Source organism: Poecilia reticulata, linkage group LG19, assembly GCF_000633615.1.
Source record: "Poecilia reticulata strain Guanapo linkage group LG19, Guppy_female_1.0+MT, whole genome shotgun sequence".
Taxonomy (NCBI): Eukaryota; Metazoa; Chordata; class Actinopteri; order Cyprinodontiformes; family Poeciliidae; genus Poecilia; species Poecilia reticulata.
Genome location: NC_024349.1, coordinates 22,187,135 through 22,202,732, shown reverse-complemented (window position 1 = coordinate 22,202,732; position 15,598 = coordinate 22,187,135). Strand labels below are relative to the sequence as shown.

At 40.1% G+C, this 15,598-nt stretch overlaps 2 protein-coding genes across 2 annotated transcripts in view; both read left to right on the top strand.

The window, feature by feature from the left end:
* The window catches only part of LOC103481953 (uncharacterized), a 3,512-nt gene extending 2,222 nt beyond the window's left edge, over window positions 1-1,290 (top strand). Inside the window, exons 2-4 of the mRNA XM_008437794.2 lie at window positions 158-517; window positions 656-780; window positions 855-1,290. Of these exons, the coding sequence (XP_008436016.1) occupies window positions 158-517; window positions 656-780; window positions 855-1,037 (668 nt within the window). The 3' untranslated portion in view covers window positions 1,038-1,290. The remainder of the gene's footprint in view (window positions 1-157; window positions 518-655; window positions 781-854) is intronic.
* A 1,727-nt stretch (window positions 1,291-3,017) lies between these two features.
* Window positions 3,018-15,572, top strand: fdxr (ferredoxin reductase). Its single transcript, XM_008437793.2, has 12 exons — window positions 3,018-3,449; window positions 4,362-4,468; window positions 6,905-7,000; window positions 9,417-9,539; window positions 9,611-9,724; window positions 9,814-9,915; window positions 10,136-10,243; window positions 11,566-11,650; window positions 13,379-13,578; window positions 13,651-13,822; window positions 13,895-14,068; window positions 15,196-15,572. Exons 1-12 carry the CDS (start codon window positions 3,368-3,370, stop codon window positions 15,324-15,326), a joined length of 1,494 nt encoding a protein of 497 aa, XP_008436015.1. The 5' UTR covers window positions 3,018-3,367; the 3' UTR covers window positions 15,327-15,572.
* The last annotated feature ends 26 nt before the right edge of the window (window positions 15,573-15,598 follow it).

The window sequence follows — 15,598 nt, the reverse complement described above, 5'->3', positions numbered from 1 at the left end:
TATATATACATATATAACCCTCTTACTGTATCTTCCAAAACGTTTAGATGTCCGTCCATGAGGTGTCCCCATGACTGATAAGGGATTAAAACCATTAATCTATTGATACCATGATGTTGACTTTGTCTCTAACAGTCCATCTCTTTCTCTCTGGCAGTTCTCCAAAGCCCCTTGACCATTTCCAATGTGTGGATCAATTCGTCGCTTGAGATCAAATGCTCCACACCCCAAGGAGACCCTATCGGCCTCTCTCTAAAACGGCACTTCCTTGGAGATGAGCAAATTCTGTACCTCCACTTTGACAAAGAAGTTGTTACCAAGAACACTACAGCTGATAAATTTCTAAACAGAATTAGCATAACCGAAGAGCAGCTGGATCCAGGAGTCGGGTATAAGTTTAAGCTGTCCCTTCTGGAGCAGAAAGACACAGACTTGTATTACTGCAGCTGGGTCTACATTGACGAAAAATACAATAACTTGAACTTGGAGAGCAATGGGACAGTCATCATTGTCGGAGGTGAGAGGAAATGTGCTGTTTACTCACATTAGACAAATTGCAACGTTACACATTATTCTTTATGATTTTTTTATGAACTCTTGTTGATGAAATGTATGATGCAAAGAAACTTAAAATGCTTGACTTATTTCCTCACAGAGGGCGGACCCGTGAAAGCATGCAGCCTCCGCACCGTAGATCTGACCCTGATCTGCCTGAGCATCGTGGCATTTACCGGCATATTGCTGATGTTCATCTGCCTGATGATTGTGAGGTGCAGGAGGGTACGTGCGACCTGCACCAGATGAGAGTTTGAAACTGTGTTCAGAGTAATCGGACCATCTTCGTCTTCCAACAGTTCAAGAAGAACTTCACGCCTTTCAGAGGTTACGCCCCTCCCTTGCCTCCGAGACCCTCGCGGCCTCCGCGACCCCCCAGAACCAACCAGCCTCGGAACATCTACATGCAGCAGCAGACCGTCAATCACTGCCCCTATATGATGACATCCACACACGACTACGGCATCTTTGGCAATGTGTGATGCTAAGCGCCGATGCAAACTGATGATAAAATCTAATTTTTGCAGCCAGGGCATCTGAAAAGCACTCTGGCTGGAAATAGATAGCGGAACTGGTTAGCTTTATGCAGTGCCTTTCACTTCCTTGACATCTAATTTACCGTTTTTGTCTGCAGAAATGTGTCTCAGCTACCACATCCTGGATGAAGCGAGAATGTACAGGTGTGTGAGTGTGTATGTGTGTGTGTGTGTGTGTGTGTGCGTGCGTGCGTGCATGCGTGTGTGTGYGYGTGTGTGTGYGTGYGTGYRTRYGTGTGTGTGTGTGTGTGTGTGTGTGTGTGTGTGTGYGTGYGTKTGTGTGTGAAGGAGTGAGCGTTGTTTGTGATGGAAAACTGCAAAGTTAGCTATGTTTCCATTTCTGCTTGTTGTGCAGGTTTCCTTGACCCATTAAGATTTCAAATATACTTCAGACTCTTATGCAATTATTTTTATCCTGTGTATATACTGTGCATTTTTGCCTGTTTTAATATGTGCAATAAATGAAAAATGTTCAAAATCATGCATTTGTCTTGAAGACTCCTGGAGTCCATGCTTTTTTAAGTTTCACTGCTCATCTGTGCTCTGATCAGGTTTATTGTAAAAAATAATTAAACAATATGCTTTGAGGGAAAATTTTACTGATGCTAAAGCTAATTTAGAGAGAAGCAAGCATCAACTGGAGGAGACTGTGATCAAGAATGGAAATTATGCTTCATTTTAATAGCAAAAATCTGAAGAGACATGGAGTTCCACCTTAGATGACGGAAAGCGTTAATAAGAGAGGAAAAAGGAAACTCCTGTTCAAAGTCAAAGTCCAGATTGAAATCCTATTGAGAATCTGTGGCAAGCTCTGAAAAATGAAACAAAGGGGCAAACTTTCACTTTCCATATGTAAAAAGCTGGTAAAACATGGCAAGGGGAGTTTTTACAGTTAGCACAATTCATACATAAACGTGAACCAAAGTGCTTTATAAAAAATAAAAAAAACATTAAAAACATGAATACATTTAAATTTAAATTATGTCAGATACACTGAGGCATCAGTGGAAGGACACACGGTTGTGATTACAGTGAAATAATGAAGTATTGATGCAGAGGGGCTCATACAGATCTATGGCACATTTTAATAAACATGCATCATTTTCCTCCCACTTCACAGTTATGTACTTGGTTGTGTTGGTCTGTCACATAAAATCTCAAATAAACACATTGAGGTTTGTGGTTGGGTTGTGACAAAAAAAATGTGAGAAAAAATTTTGAGATTTGAAAACTTTGCCACTACACGGATTAATTCATCTTCCCTACATCTGAATCTCCTGAGCTTCGCATCAAAACAGTCTGGCAGATAAAATCATGTCCTTCTGAAACAACAATGATAAAAAATAACTTCCATCTTTATTCGTGCATTCCATCCCTACGGGGACGGGGAGGTTGGAATTTGACTCAGTTAAATCAACTAAAAGATTTCCTGAAAAAGTAATATTTAGAAATTTTGCTATTAGTTTAAAAGTCGTAGCTCACAACCTTAAAATCAAATATGGCTGCCATGCATCGTTAGTGAAAGTTCTGGTGAAAATACTGGGTGATTTGTACCCCATTAAATCAGAGGCACATCTAACACTGTACCACATGGAGTTGTGTTTACATGCAGAGTAATATACACCGTCATTAGCTTTGTTATGTAACAATAATGAGCCAGAGTGAAAAGGAGCTAATACTTGTTTGCAGTTTTAACATTTCTCAAAAGAGATTTACCAGCGAGGAGAGACTGGCGAGGACGTCAAGTAAATAAATTCTCTTCTCTAAAGGGCAAGTTTTAATTAGTGTAATAATCGATTTGGACAGCTTAATTAGATATCCTGCGTCCTCGCCCCAGGTCACTCACTCAGGCGCTATTAGCTTAGAAAACTTTGCTAATAAAAGCACGAGCCTATTGTGCGGAACTTTTGTGGTAAAATGGTTTCCGCGGACCGTTATCGCTGTAACACAACGTGCAGCCCCAGAAACAAACTGTATTCACAATTTGCTTTAAAGTTTAAAAGTGTGAAGAAAATAAGAGCGAATGTGAAGCTGAGCACAAAGTCGGGCTAGCTGTCAGCTTTAGCTAAAACATCGAAGGACAGGCAGCCTGTCACGGTGAAGATAGACGGTCTCCACCTTGGCTTTTGATCCCCTGTCCCGCTGTCCAAAGCTCAGGAAGAGCAGCCAGAGGCTGTTCACCAGCGATGAGGGGCTGGTGAACAGAAACCGCACAACAGGATATAACCCGCTTTCAGGTTGATGTTAGGAAGCTGGTCCGCACAGAGGAGGTAAACATGAGGTACTGCAGGCGACTGCTGTCTGAGCTAAAGCTGTGGACTTCAGGAAGAAGTAAATGGACAAGGGGACTTAATGAAGGTGAGGCACTGGTACCACTGTCTGCACACCGTCCAGTCTTGTTCAAATTGATAGCCTAAATTGTCTGTTACATTTTTTTTTTGTGCAACTCAGTTCACTCCAGTTCAAGTTATGACTCATTAAAACCACATTAACAGTCAGAAAACAGCTTGCGGTGCAATGAGACTGAATTGTGGCTTCATTACTGAGATCCAAATGTGCCAGAATAAGAAAAAAAACCCTACCTAATTAATTTTCACATATATAACTAATTTAGTAAATATGAAAGAAATAAATACTTATCTGTTAGCTAGCTATTTATTAAATGTACAATTACAAATTCAATGTTTAAATAATTACATTTAAATTCCATATATGTTAAAAACATACTTTTTATGTAGTTATCTAATATTTAATGTGCTACAGTCCATGTGAACTTATTTAAACTGTACTCAAAGTTATGAGATAGACACTAACATTTGATTGGTTGACCTGCACGGCAACTTGGCTACAGACCAATCACATTCAGTATTGCAGTGCTAATCCCACCCACTGACTTTGATAGATGAAGTAATAACAAAGCACCGAGTGCCATGTGTTAAAAAATACTGAAGAACTTTAAAAATACATTTAGCATATAATGAACCAATTTAATTTATAATTATGTAGTTAAATATAATATTTAATATTTGTGCAAAAATACTTAAAGAAACATTGATAGTTATTTCTTTTAATTTTAATTGTATTTATAAAAGCTATTAATAATAAAATTTAAATTCGAAAACACATTATTAATCCCAAAGGCAAAATTAAGACTTTTTAAAAAATAGAATTTAAATGTGTAATTTATTTAATGAGTTTATTATGTATTGAATTGTGACACATTTGACCTTCAACTCGTCCTTCGCTGATCCAGTCTGTTCATTTTTGCAGGCCTTGGTGGGAGTGGAAAGGCATTTTTGTCTACTTCTAGCTGTCCAAAGGTGTGTATCGTTGGGAGCGGTCCGGCAGGTTTCTACACGGCGCAGCATCTTATCAAGGTGTGTACTTCCTGTTCCGACAGCACACGGATAAACTTCTCTGATGCTTGTTCAAAGCGAACAGAGCATGCCTGGCTTTTAGTCTTCTGTCATGTCAAGTCATGGACACACTTAGCTATTTGCACTACATTTTACAAACATGTTCCTTTTGGGTTTGAGTGGATAAAAATGGAGAGAAATACACTGTTATCGGCTTGGACTGATAGACTGAACAGGAGACTTAAATCGGGAAAAACAGCTACAAGTATTCACATTTTGAACCTCACAAAAAAGGCCAGAGACAAAAAACCCCAAAGTGTTGGCAAATTATTGCTAACAGGCTGTTGATGAACTATTTGAGGCTCTAGAAATGTCAAATAGCAATTGGCCTTTTTCTTTTTTTTACCTCAGTCTTTTAACTGGAGGTAGAGTCATGCTCTTAATAGTATGATGAAAAAAAAGGGTTCTACATTTGAACTAGATCGCCAAGTTGACAAAAACCTAGTGTAGCGAAGCCAGGTGATTGCACCATTTCTCTTCTGTCAGAACACGCACAGAAGGCACTCTGCTTTTAACACTTGACTATGGATTAACACAACTCCACAGAACTGCAGTAATCCAAATGAGATGTGACTAAGAGATGGATTAGTGTCTCAGACTGATGTAATTGAATGAAGACCTTTAATTTACTAAGTGCCACCAGGCTGGAAAATAGCTCAACTTTACAACTTGAGCTGATCACATTAAATTTAAAAGCAAGAGTTTTTCCCAAACAAGCGGCGACGGGAATGCGAGGTGCCAATAGCACTGCTGTGTCAGTTAAGATTAACTTCTTTCTTTTTCTTTTTTTTTTTGCTTAGTCCCTTTCATGTTTTAGATGTTGTATAAAACGCAGCAATGCCTAAAAAGCAGCACAGAAACGTTATGGACCGGAACATGCAGGCAAATCTGGATGTCATCAGCAAACGGTGTGATCCAGCAGTACGCTTCTTGAAACCGAACACAAAGGGAGGGATATATGTTACTGGAAATATTGCATGATCTGGTTGATCATAGAAGATTTGTGGCTGTCTAAACAATAGTTTATCCTCCAGCTGCCTACGAAGCTTCCTCGTGAACGTAAATCATAGATAAGCGACTCATGACAGGAAGTCGTGACTAAAGTAAGCCGTTTCAAACCGATCATAGATGACAATAAGACCAGAGTGGTAGTTTAGGAAAAAATATAATGAAATCACTTTGAATCTGTGTTATGTTAGCAAACAGTAAGCACAGTAGATATGTCACACCGGAAACAACTCAATTTCTCTGTTATCTTTTGAATGGATTCCTGGACTAGATAATAATCTGTCAAACTAGAACAGGAAAGAGCCCTTCTGTGTTGTGCTGTTGTGTTTTTAGTCACCGATGCATGCTAAAATTTCTAGAAGCCATTATATATATGCTTGGTTGCTTTCGAAGTATTTTAACGTCTACTTTTACTTTTTCTGTGCCTCAGGGAAACATAACCTAGGATCTAATTTTTAATAGAAATCATCTAAGACAAGAAAATAAACATCTAAACTGACAAAGAATTACCCTTTACACTGTAATTAGCTTTTTTAATTGTATTTTTATAGCTCAGACTTTTCTTACGGACGTGTTTTCCTACAGTTTTCTCTGAACTGAGGCCTCAGTGAGTCAGAGAACGATGGACTGACAGATTGTAAGAAATACAAACACAGAACTATCAAAGCAGGAGCCTAATGGCCCGGATGCACTTTGTTCAAGTTCAGTTGCGATGTTTTTATCTGTCATAACTTTTTTATCATCTTTATCGTCTGATCTTTTAAAGCTTCAAAAGCTTCGTTTTGTTTTTTTATTTATGTACCTGCAGTAGAGACAAAAAAAAAAAACAGCTAGATTACTATTTGTTATTTCTTGCAGTTCTGTTCCAGACTATTAAAACAGGAAAATAATTTCCCAACTGTACCACTGAAAAAAACTGTGAAATATTGTAAAAATACCAAACTCTTGTCGGATATAACAGAAAATACAAACTGGGAGATGATTGCTTTAAGAATCGTTTTAAAAAGCCATTGTATTTTCTTTAAGGTAATTTTCCTCCATTTTGACTTGTAAAACAGATCACACAGGTAGACATTTACCCCATTTAACAGGACTGGCTGTCATCTGAGCTTCATCTGTGGTTACTGTTCATGTTTGCTGTTAATTTTACACTGAACAATAGAAACATCATGTTCTAACACATTGGAGAAAAATGGGTTAGAACAGAAGAAAGAAACTGTCAAAGTCACTTTTCAAAGTTTCATGAGACGCTTTTATGAAAGCTGTATTTTGAAAGTTGTGTTGGCTGGTACATAAAAAACCTTTCAGCATCATTTATGAAGAGACGATATCTGCAGCGAGCGATTTCTCCTGTTTGCCATTTTTTTACCGTCCGTTTCTTCCTCTCAGGCCCGTCAGGATGTGGAGGTGGACATTTACGAGCGACTGCCCGTCCCCTTTGGCCTGGTCAGGTTTGGAGTGGCCCCTGACCACCCTGAAGTCAAGGTGTCTGCTTCTTCCACTGACATTTTATAACACAGCAAAGTTTTTCTCTTCAAGTGTTTTTAAAGTGTCTTAATCAAAGAAGCAGCCCAGGGGATCATGGTAGATCTGGAGGGGTTGCAGGAATCCACCGCTCGGGTGGGCGAATTTCTGGAGATGAGTGGAGTGGCAAAAGCGCGCTCGCTTTTTATTTTTATTGGAAATTAATTTTGTTTATGGATTAAGAGTAAATTTAATTGTCCAAAAGCTCAGGAAAGATTTCTGAGTTAGAAAACCTGCAGGATGACGGTCCATACGAAACGCTTAATGGTGAAAAATTGCTTGAGATTCACCTCAAAGCCCTTCCAATTACTTTGTCTAAAAATGTCAAAGAAAGATTCCTGTACAATATTTAACTTAAAAACCTTTTACATTTGATAAGTTGCATCATTTTCAGGTCTAGGATCATCTCATTGTAGGTTATGATGAGTGTTGAGTTGGTCAGAAACATCAGAGATGCGTAGATCTGAGGTGGAAGAACGTTTTGATGGTCAGTCCATGAAAACCACCACCTGACAAGACAAATGAGCAAGTTTTTATATATATAAAAATTAGAGATGTGCCGATCAGGTTTTTTCCTGCCGATGCCGATACTGATACCGATACCGATCACCCATGAGGGCCGACCACCGATACCAATCACATAATTATTATTATTATTTTTTTTATCATAAACACTACCGGTTACATTATGTGGAAAAAGGAACCATGAATTCACCTTAATTTGACAAAAACTTGTTTTTAATAACTTTTTCCAGGAAGAAAACTAAACAAAACAGGCATTGTGCCAATTGTACTGCTATCGGTAATACTATCTTTAACAGACTGATAACATCTGAAGGCTCTGAAGAGGCTAAATAATGCAAAGAGCCAAAATAAAACCTCTCAACATTKCCAAAAAAATTCAAGTAYAAAACTTAACATTCAAAGGCAAATACAGGTTCCATTACAATAAACAATCCTGAGTTACTGAATGAAAACTTCCTGAGAGCATGGCGGCTAGCTGATTACTGCTAGTTCTGAGTGGCAGTTTATGACTGAGCGGAGTAATTATGCAGAACAGGGAGGAGATCAATTATTTTTTTAGAGATTATCTGTCTCATGTTAGGACAGCAAAAGTTTTAATACGTATGTAAAATGTATTTTTTTAGGTTAGATGCTGCAGCTTTAAGCAGAGGTTCGGTGTGAGAGTCACTACCAGGTGGAACAGAAGCGGCGCTCCGTCTGTGAAATATTACTACCTGTAGCGTAGCAGCGGTTCAACAGCAAGAGCAGAACCAGCGTCTTGCATCGCAGCTCGAAGACTTAAATAATTTTGCGGGTTATTTGTTTAGCTTTCTGACCGTCATGCGTTTGTAGCTGTGCGCTGCTTTACCTGCTGTCTGATCCTCCATGTCTTTTTTACTGCASTGAGCCTCGATGYAGCCAAACTCCGTCAAGTATGGCATTGTTTTTATCTCGTATTAGCTTTGTTGTGTTGATGCATTTTGATGTGCTTCAATTTTCCGCCGCAACACGCAAACTTCCCCATTCACTCAGTGCGTTATAGTTCCACATCGCTTAGGACTTGTTGCTGCGCGTTTGCGCAGTGTGAAGGAAAGAGGAGACCAGCTGCACAGACAGGCTGCGAAATGAGATGCAAGTGATCGGTATCGGCAACAAGAGCCAATGATCGGCGATCACCGATCATGCACTTTTTCACGAAAATCGGCCCGATTATGATCGGTGACCGATCGATCGGCACACCTCTAATATAAATATATTAAAAAATGGTTTTACTCACTTCTGCTTGGCTGGAACACAACAGTTTAACAAAAACTACAACAAAAAGGAGTTCAATACAGTAACAAATAATAAATGCAAAGATTGCATGAGGAATTAATATCCAGAGTCAACATCTTCAGTCTTTGGCACAGTCTAACTTCTGGAATTTAAACCCGATTGTTTTCTGCAACCTTCAAAGCTGATTTCAGATTTTTTTTAATCATATCTTTTGTTACAATGTGCCAAACAGGAACTGCAGATGGTTGTTTTACTGGAATTTTGAGAGCATGTACTTCCGGACAAAAGTTTTGCCCGTGGCGCTAATGTTGAGTTTTATAGACAGTGTGGTTTGTAGAGTGATGTCTTAATTGCAAAGAGCTTTATTGTCTTGTCGAAAACTTTCTTTATCACAAGGAGATAGTACAACTTTGCTTTATTAGTGTTGTGTGGCGTATTTTTGCCCTGACACAGCAGAAGGCCATTTAAAGTCACTCGCCAATAACTCATTAGAAAACCAACTGGTTCCAAATTTGCACTTCTATAAATTATTGTTCCTGTACTTTAGAAAGTGTCAAATGTTATTCTGTGTAATATATGCATCTTTTTTGTCCTCCAGAATGTCATCAATACTTTTACTCAAACAGCCAAACATTCCCGCTGTAGTTTCTACGGCAACGTCAATGTCGGGAAGGATGTGACCGTCGGCGAACTGCAGGGGGCGTACCACGCAGTCGTACTGGTGAGAACACGACCGAATCCTAAAACGAGAATTCAAGCTTTGACTGTTTTTTAATATATATTTTCTGTCAGAGTTATGGGGCGGAGGGCAACAGGAGGATGGGGGTGCCGGGCGAAGACCTGCCCGGCGTCTACTCAGCCAAAGACTTTGTAGGCTGGTACAACGGCCTGCCCAGCTGCCGAGAGGTCTGTAGAGGGGAAAAAACCTCATGTGTTCTTGTGTAAATCAAAGCAAAACGGGCTGGTTTCATGTGTTTTATTAATATCTTCTCCAGCTCAAACCGGACCTGAGTTGCGAAACAGCCGTCATTCTGGGACAAGGCAACGTGGCCTTGGATGTGGCTAGGATACTTCTGTCTCCCTTAGACATTTTAAAGGTGAGAAGGATTTTTCTTTAATGAGAAAAGTTGTAACTTTGGAGATAAAATATCTAGAGCAGTTTGCAAAATCTTTGCAAACAAAAAGTTACAAAAAGTTGATGGGTATTGTAGTGATGAAAAGAATACTTTTGACATTTCCTCAAAGGTAAAGATTACCTTTAAGGAATGCAGTACTATGTGATACCGAAGCTTCACCTCATGATTTATTGTCGTCCAGAAAACGGACATAACCCAGCCGGCCCTGGAAGCCCTCGCCGAGAGTCGGGTTCAGAAGGTGCTGATAGTCGGCAGGAGGGGACCCATGCAGGTTGCGTGTACAATCAAGGTTCGTATCACGGAACAGAGGAAAACAAGCCGAGCCTTTTATCAAGGAGACACATCTGTCACATGGGAAAACCACACTAACCCAAGAGTTTGACCTACTCTGCAGACACCTGCTTCAGTCTGTTGTTGACTTCCTGCTGTGTGGCATCACCGTCTTGTGGATGAGCCGGTTTCTGCCTGCTTTTAGCTGGCGTGACTCCAGAGTACCTCGCAACACACAGGGTTCAATGTTTGGCTGATGACACTGCTAGCTGCCCAGGTCCTTGTAGGATGAGGGGGGAGGTTATGTTGACATGGTGGGTTTGGGTTTAACCAAACGCCGCTGTTCATTATGACCAAAACTTCCGTCCTTTGCATAACTCGTCTAAACGTTGTCGCCTGGTTTGTCGAGAAATGTTTGGGTGGTTTGGACAAAACCCTGCAAATCGACACCGTGCTATCATAATTGTTTTGAAAAGAACAGGTTTTCAACTTCTAATCTTTCTGAAGTCATATTTTTCAAGTCATTTCTAGTTGTACTTGGTGAATTATAACATTTAACACGCTAACATAAGCCTAGAGGATGTCTAATAGAAATCTTGGCGCTTTTTTTGCATTTTCCGTGGCAATCTGCTTAGTCATCCACATCTTCAAAGTTTCTGCTTGTATATAAGATTTCTTATTGTAAAATGATGGACTTTCCCAATACTGTGGACTCCTGGTCTTTGGAGTTTATGGACTCGTAACAGTCCACGAATAGTTGAAATCTGGGATTACTCAAGTAGCAAACACATCTGTCTGCCTATTTTAATATTTCAAACGCCTATTACACCTTAATATGCATTAATAGACACAGTGGAACCAGTCTTGGCGCTCAGTCTTTATTTAAATATGTTTGCATCATCTGGTTACTAGATTCCCTTTAATGTATGTGGAAGCTCTAAGTTTAAAAGTAGCTTCTATGCATTGTTTTCTGCTCCATTTCTGCTCAGTCTGTATTGAGTAAATGACATTGTGTGATTTGTTGTGTGGACATGGTGCTAAGCAAACTATGCTGAAATTTTAGCATTTCAACTTTTCTTCATCTAAGCCACGGATTCCAAATGTCACCGATTAGGTTTGAGTCACTTTTTTCCAGCAGGTTATGAAAGAAGTTTATTTTTGGAAAAGGAAACCTGAATCATAAGAACCAGAGAAAACCCAGAAAAAAAAAAAGAAAACGCAACTCCAACGTGGGAGACTTTTGGGTTTTGTTTGAAATCGTGCTGTTTTTGTTTCAAGCTGCTGGTGGAGCTTTGAGAACCCGATTGTTGCGGCCATCAGATTTCTTCCTCTCGTCTGCAGGAGCTCAGAGAAATGGTGAACCTGCCAGGAACCAGGCCCGAGATGGTGACAGCTGACTTCGAAGGCGTCTCAGAAGCCCTCAAAGGTCAGAGGCGAATCAAAGCCTTTCATGACAAGTTTCTTTTTTCGTTTTGTTTTTGTTTTTCATTTTTACAATAATTTCCCGGGACCGCAACAGGTTTATTTTTTGTTGTTTTTTTTTTTAAACGAGTCTGACTCAAGATTTACGGATTTTGCTCTTAGTTCTCATCTCCGACTTGACGGAAAGCATGCGAGTTCACGAGAAAGCGACGTGTGACTAATGCAGAACAACTTGAGCTGTCATATGGCAGGAGGAAGTGTATGTTGTGGTTAACAGCTGAGACAGACCTATGGCTCATACACAGAGCTGAACGGAAACTGTTCACAGGTTTAAAGATCGCTTCTGACGTACGAGAGCTGACAGAGGGCTGCAGACGAGGCCAGCCGCTCTGCCGCTCGCATCGTTCCGCTGACCTTCCGGCCAGCAGCCTCGGCCTCGATGGAGACGTGGCATTGATTTGAAACGGACGCTCTTTTTCACCTTGACCTTGTGAATATTTTTGGTGATAAGCGATGAGGGGCAAATGCAACATTAAAACAGCATTTCTGTGACAAATGAGAATATCATCACCTGCATACACCTTCATGTGTGTTTCTTATGCAATCCCAGTGCCTTGTTGGGTTTAATGAATCCTGAGTTTGATGTCTACAAGCCTTCAGAAACACAGCTGCAACTCTGTGGGTAGAGTAGTCGTCTTGTGATCGGAAGGTTATTGGTGCGAATCCAGCTTCCTCCTGCCACAAGGCATTTAGCCCCTACATATCTGTGTATCGGTGTAAAAATGTTTGTGTGAGTGTGAATGGGTGAATATAACTCTAGCATAAAGTGCTTTGGAAAAATGTACCATTTTACCATTCATTTTAGGACTGCAACTAGATCATTTCAATGTGGAAGAAACGCTGGCATTTTGAGAAATGCTGCAAACATTTAGCATCCAGGATTTACTTTGCACTACCAGCCACTTTTGCCTGTTTTCACTCTCTAAATTGAGCTATTATTTGTTTAATGCAATTTTGGTTACAGAGGCTTCATAATTCATTTTAATTATTATTTCAGTTTCAGTTGTTGGGTTCGGATGTTTAAGACCTTTTCCAGTTCCGGTGTAAAAAATATTCTTTCCAAATTAAAGTTATTTGATCTTTCAGAGAGTGTAATTACTTGCATTAAAACACAATTATTATTATTATTATTATTAGATTAGTTGAAAATGGTCTCAAATTGAGAATGTTATCGTTTAACACAATGGTTTCTGGGACGATTTATCGTCCAACAAAATTTGTTATTATGATCCGACAACAAATTTTACTAACGATTATTTTAAAAATCAATTGTTCAGGAAATTAATCGATTAAATGGGGTTAAAAGAAAATACCACAGTCTTTTCTTTCCTGGTGAAAATGGACTTGCGAGCTTTGGTTCTTTAATAACTTCGGTTGGTTTTTAGCGGTTGGCTAAAAATAATGGTGTCAAAATCAAACATGACATCCAGTCTTCTGTTTGTACACATCAGTCTATTGTTAGACCTGAGATCTCAGTTTGCTGATGTGAAACTGGTCATGAACAAAAATAACTGACAACAGCGGTATGTACATCTAAACATTTTGTGAAACCGATTCAGGTGGAATAAAGTATTCAATTATTAACTTGTTCAACACACATTTGTGCCGACTGTTCCTCCATACATTTGGTGAATAAGTCACATTTAAAGCGCCAGTGTCTCTGCTGTCCCAGACGTCCCGCGGCCCAGGAAGCGTCTCACCGAGCTGCTGCTGAAGACGGCCCTGGATGCGCCCAGAGACAAGGAGCTGGAGAGGCGGAGAAACGTCGCCAAGGTCTGGGGGTTCCGATTCTTCCGGAGCCCCACGGAGATCTTAGCTGACCCCGGCCGCAGCCGAACGGCCGGCATCCGACTGGCGGTCAACAGGCTGGAGGTTGGAGCACAGCTTTGGATTTCAAAATGCGCCCGCTTCGGATTCTTATAATCTGTGTGTTTTCGGGGTCAGGGGTCAGGAGACGCAGCTCGGGCTGTTCTGACCGGAGAGGTGGAAGACGTCTCCTGCGGTCTGGTCATCAGCAGCATCGGCTACAAGAGCCTCCCCATCGACCCCGTCGTGCCGTACGACTCCCGCAGAGCCATCGTGCCAAACTCAGTGGGCCGGGTTCACCAAGCCGCAGGTTTTAAAACATTGTCCTGCAATGAAAACCCTTTAACTAGACCATTTTCCATAACTCGGTCTTTCTCTTTAGGCTTGTATTGCAGCGGCTGGCTGAAAACGGGCCCCACAGGTGTGATAGCCACCACTATGAACAACAGCTTCGACACGGCCCGGTCCCTGCTGGAGGACATGGACTCTGGAGCGTTGGACGTGTCGGCTGCCAAACCCGGATCGCAAGCAGTCAGCAGTCTGCTGGAGGAGCGAGGTACAGCAACGCCTCAGCACTTATCGCAACATTTGTTGTTAACCATCTTTATTTATCTTCACCCAGAAATGAACTACAGCACAGAAACATCACAGCTATCTATTAAAAAAACTGTATCCATGGTGTCCACCCATCCTTAAAAACAATTAAATCCATGTATATAAAATGAAGGCCTTAAAATGTCTTACATTTGTAAAAAAAAAAAAATTGAAAATTGACTATTTAATCTCTCATATTCATTTTTAAAAATATTATACTGTTACTTTGCTACTTTGATTCTTCTTTGCATTGTGTGACTGGAGATGGTTGAAGCTATGCTAACTAGCTGCTAATATACCCTAATTAGCTAGGATATATTGACTTTGCATCTATCGTGTGTAAGTGCAAATTTGTGGCCGGTTGGCTGGACAATCTTTGTATCTTTCTCTGGAGATTTAGCTCTTAAATTCCATTCATGATGGTCTTAATATGCCTTAAATTCAAGTAAAAAATGTGGGCCTTAAATATATTAATCACAGACTTAGGTTTTGATTGGACAGGACTGTTTAATCTTGTATATCTATTTATTTATTTATTTTTCTCGTGCAAATCTGTTGCCACTTGGCTGGAGGTCGTTGGTACGTTTCTCTGTTGATACAAGTCTTAAATTTAATTCATAGTGGCCCTGAAAGGTCTTAAATTTTAGTTGGTGAAATCTGCAAAAACCCTGGTATCTTTATTGGAGTCGAAACAATTAATTGGATTAATCATGATGAATATTAATGAAGTAATCGTCAAATAATTTAATTGGCAAATGTTTGTCAACTGGAGTATGCAGACTCCAAAAAAGGTTGTTTTGCTGAACATATTCAACATTAATTAAGCCAAAACTGTGCAAAAAAAAAAAAAAACATTTTGAATTTATGATGTAAAACAAAAAAAAAAAAAACATCCTACTGTCTGTAGTATATTCTACCCAGAACTCAGGTGGCATTGTTTTATCTTCCCCTGGTTCAAATTCTGTCGAAGAAAAATCTCCTATTCAGCACCTTTTGCTCTCCAGTTTTGAGTTGACCACAAAGTCTCCATGCTGCCCACCTGCTGGTTTAAGCTCCAGTCACTGAGGGTTTGTTTTGCGCCATTTGTAGGAGTGAAACCAGTCGCCTTCTCAGACTGGGAGAAGATCGACAGCTTGGAGACAAGGAGGGGGGACGCTTGCGGCAAACCCAGAGAGAAACTACTGAGTGTAGAAGAAATGCTGAAGGCGGCCTGGTCGTAACGGTCAAGCAGCAGGCGGAGTCCAGGAGAACGACGATACAATGACTGGTTACTGTATCCATGGGGACCAGATTCATACAGTACAAACATACTGTATGGCATCAACTTATTACTAAGTTGATTCTTACAGCACAAAGATAAATATTCAGTTAATTTCAGCTGAAACATAATATAGAACAGGGGTGTCCAAAGTGTGGCTGGGAGCCATTTTTGGCTCTTGAAATTATTTTTGTTTGGCCTCTGACCACAAGTCAAAAATTGTAAAAAATAAAT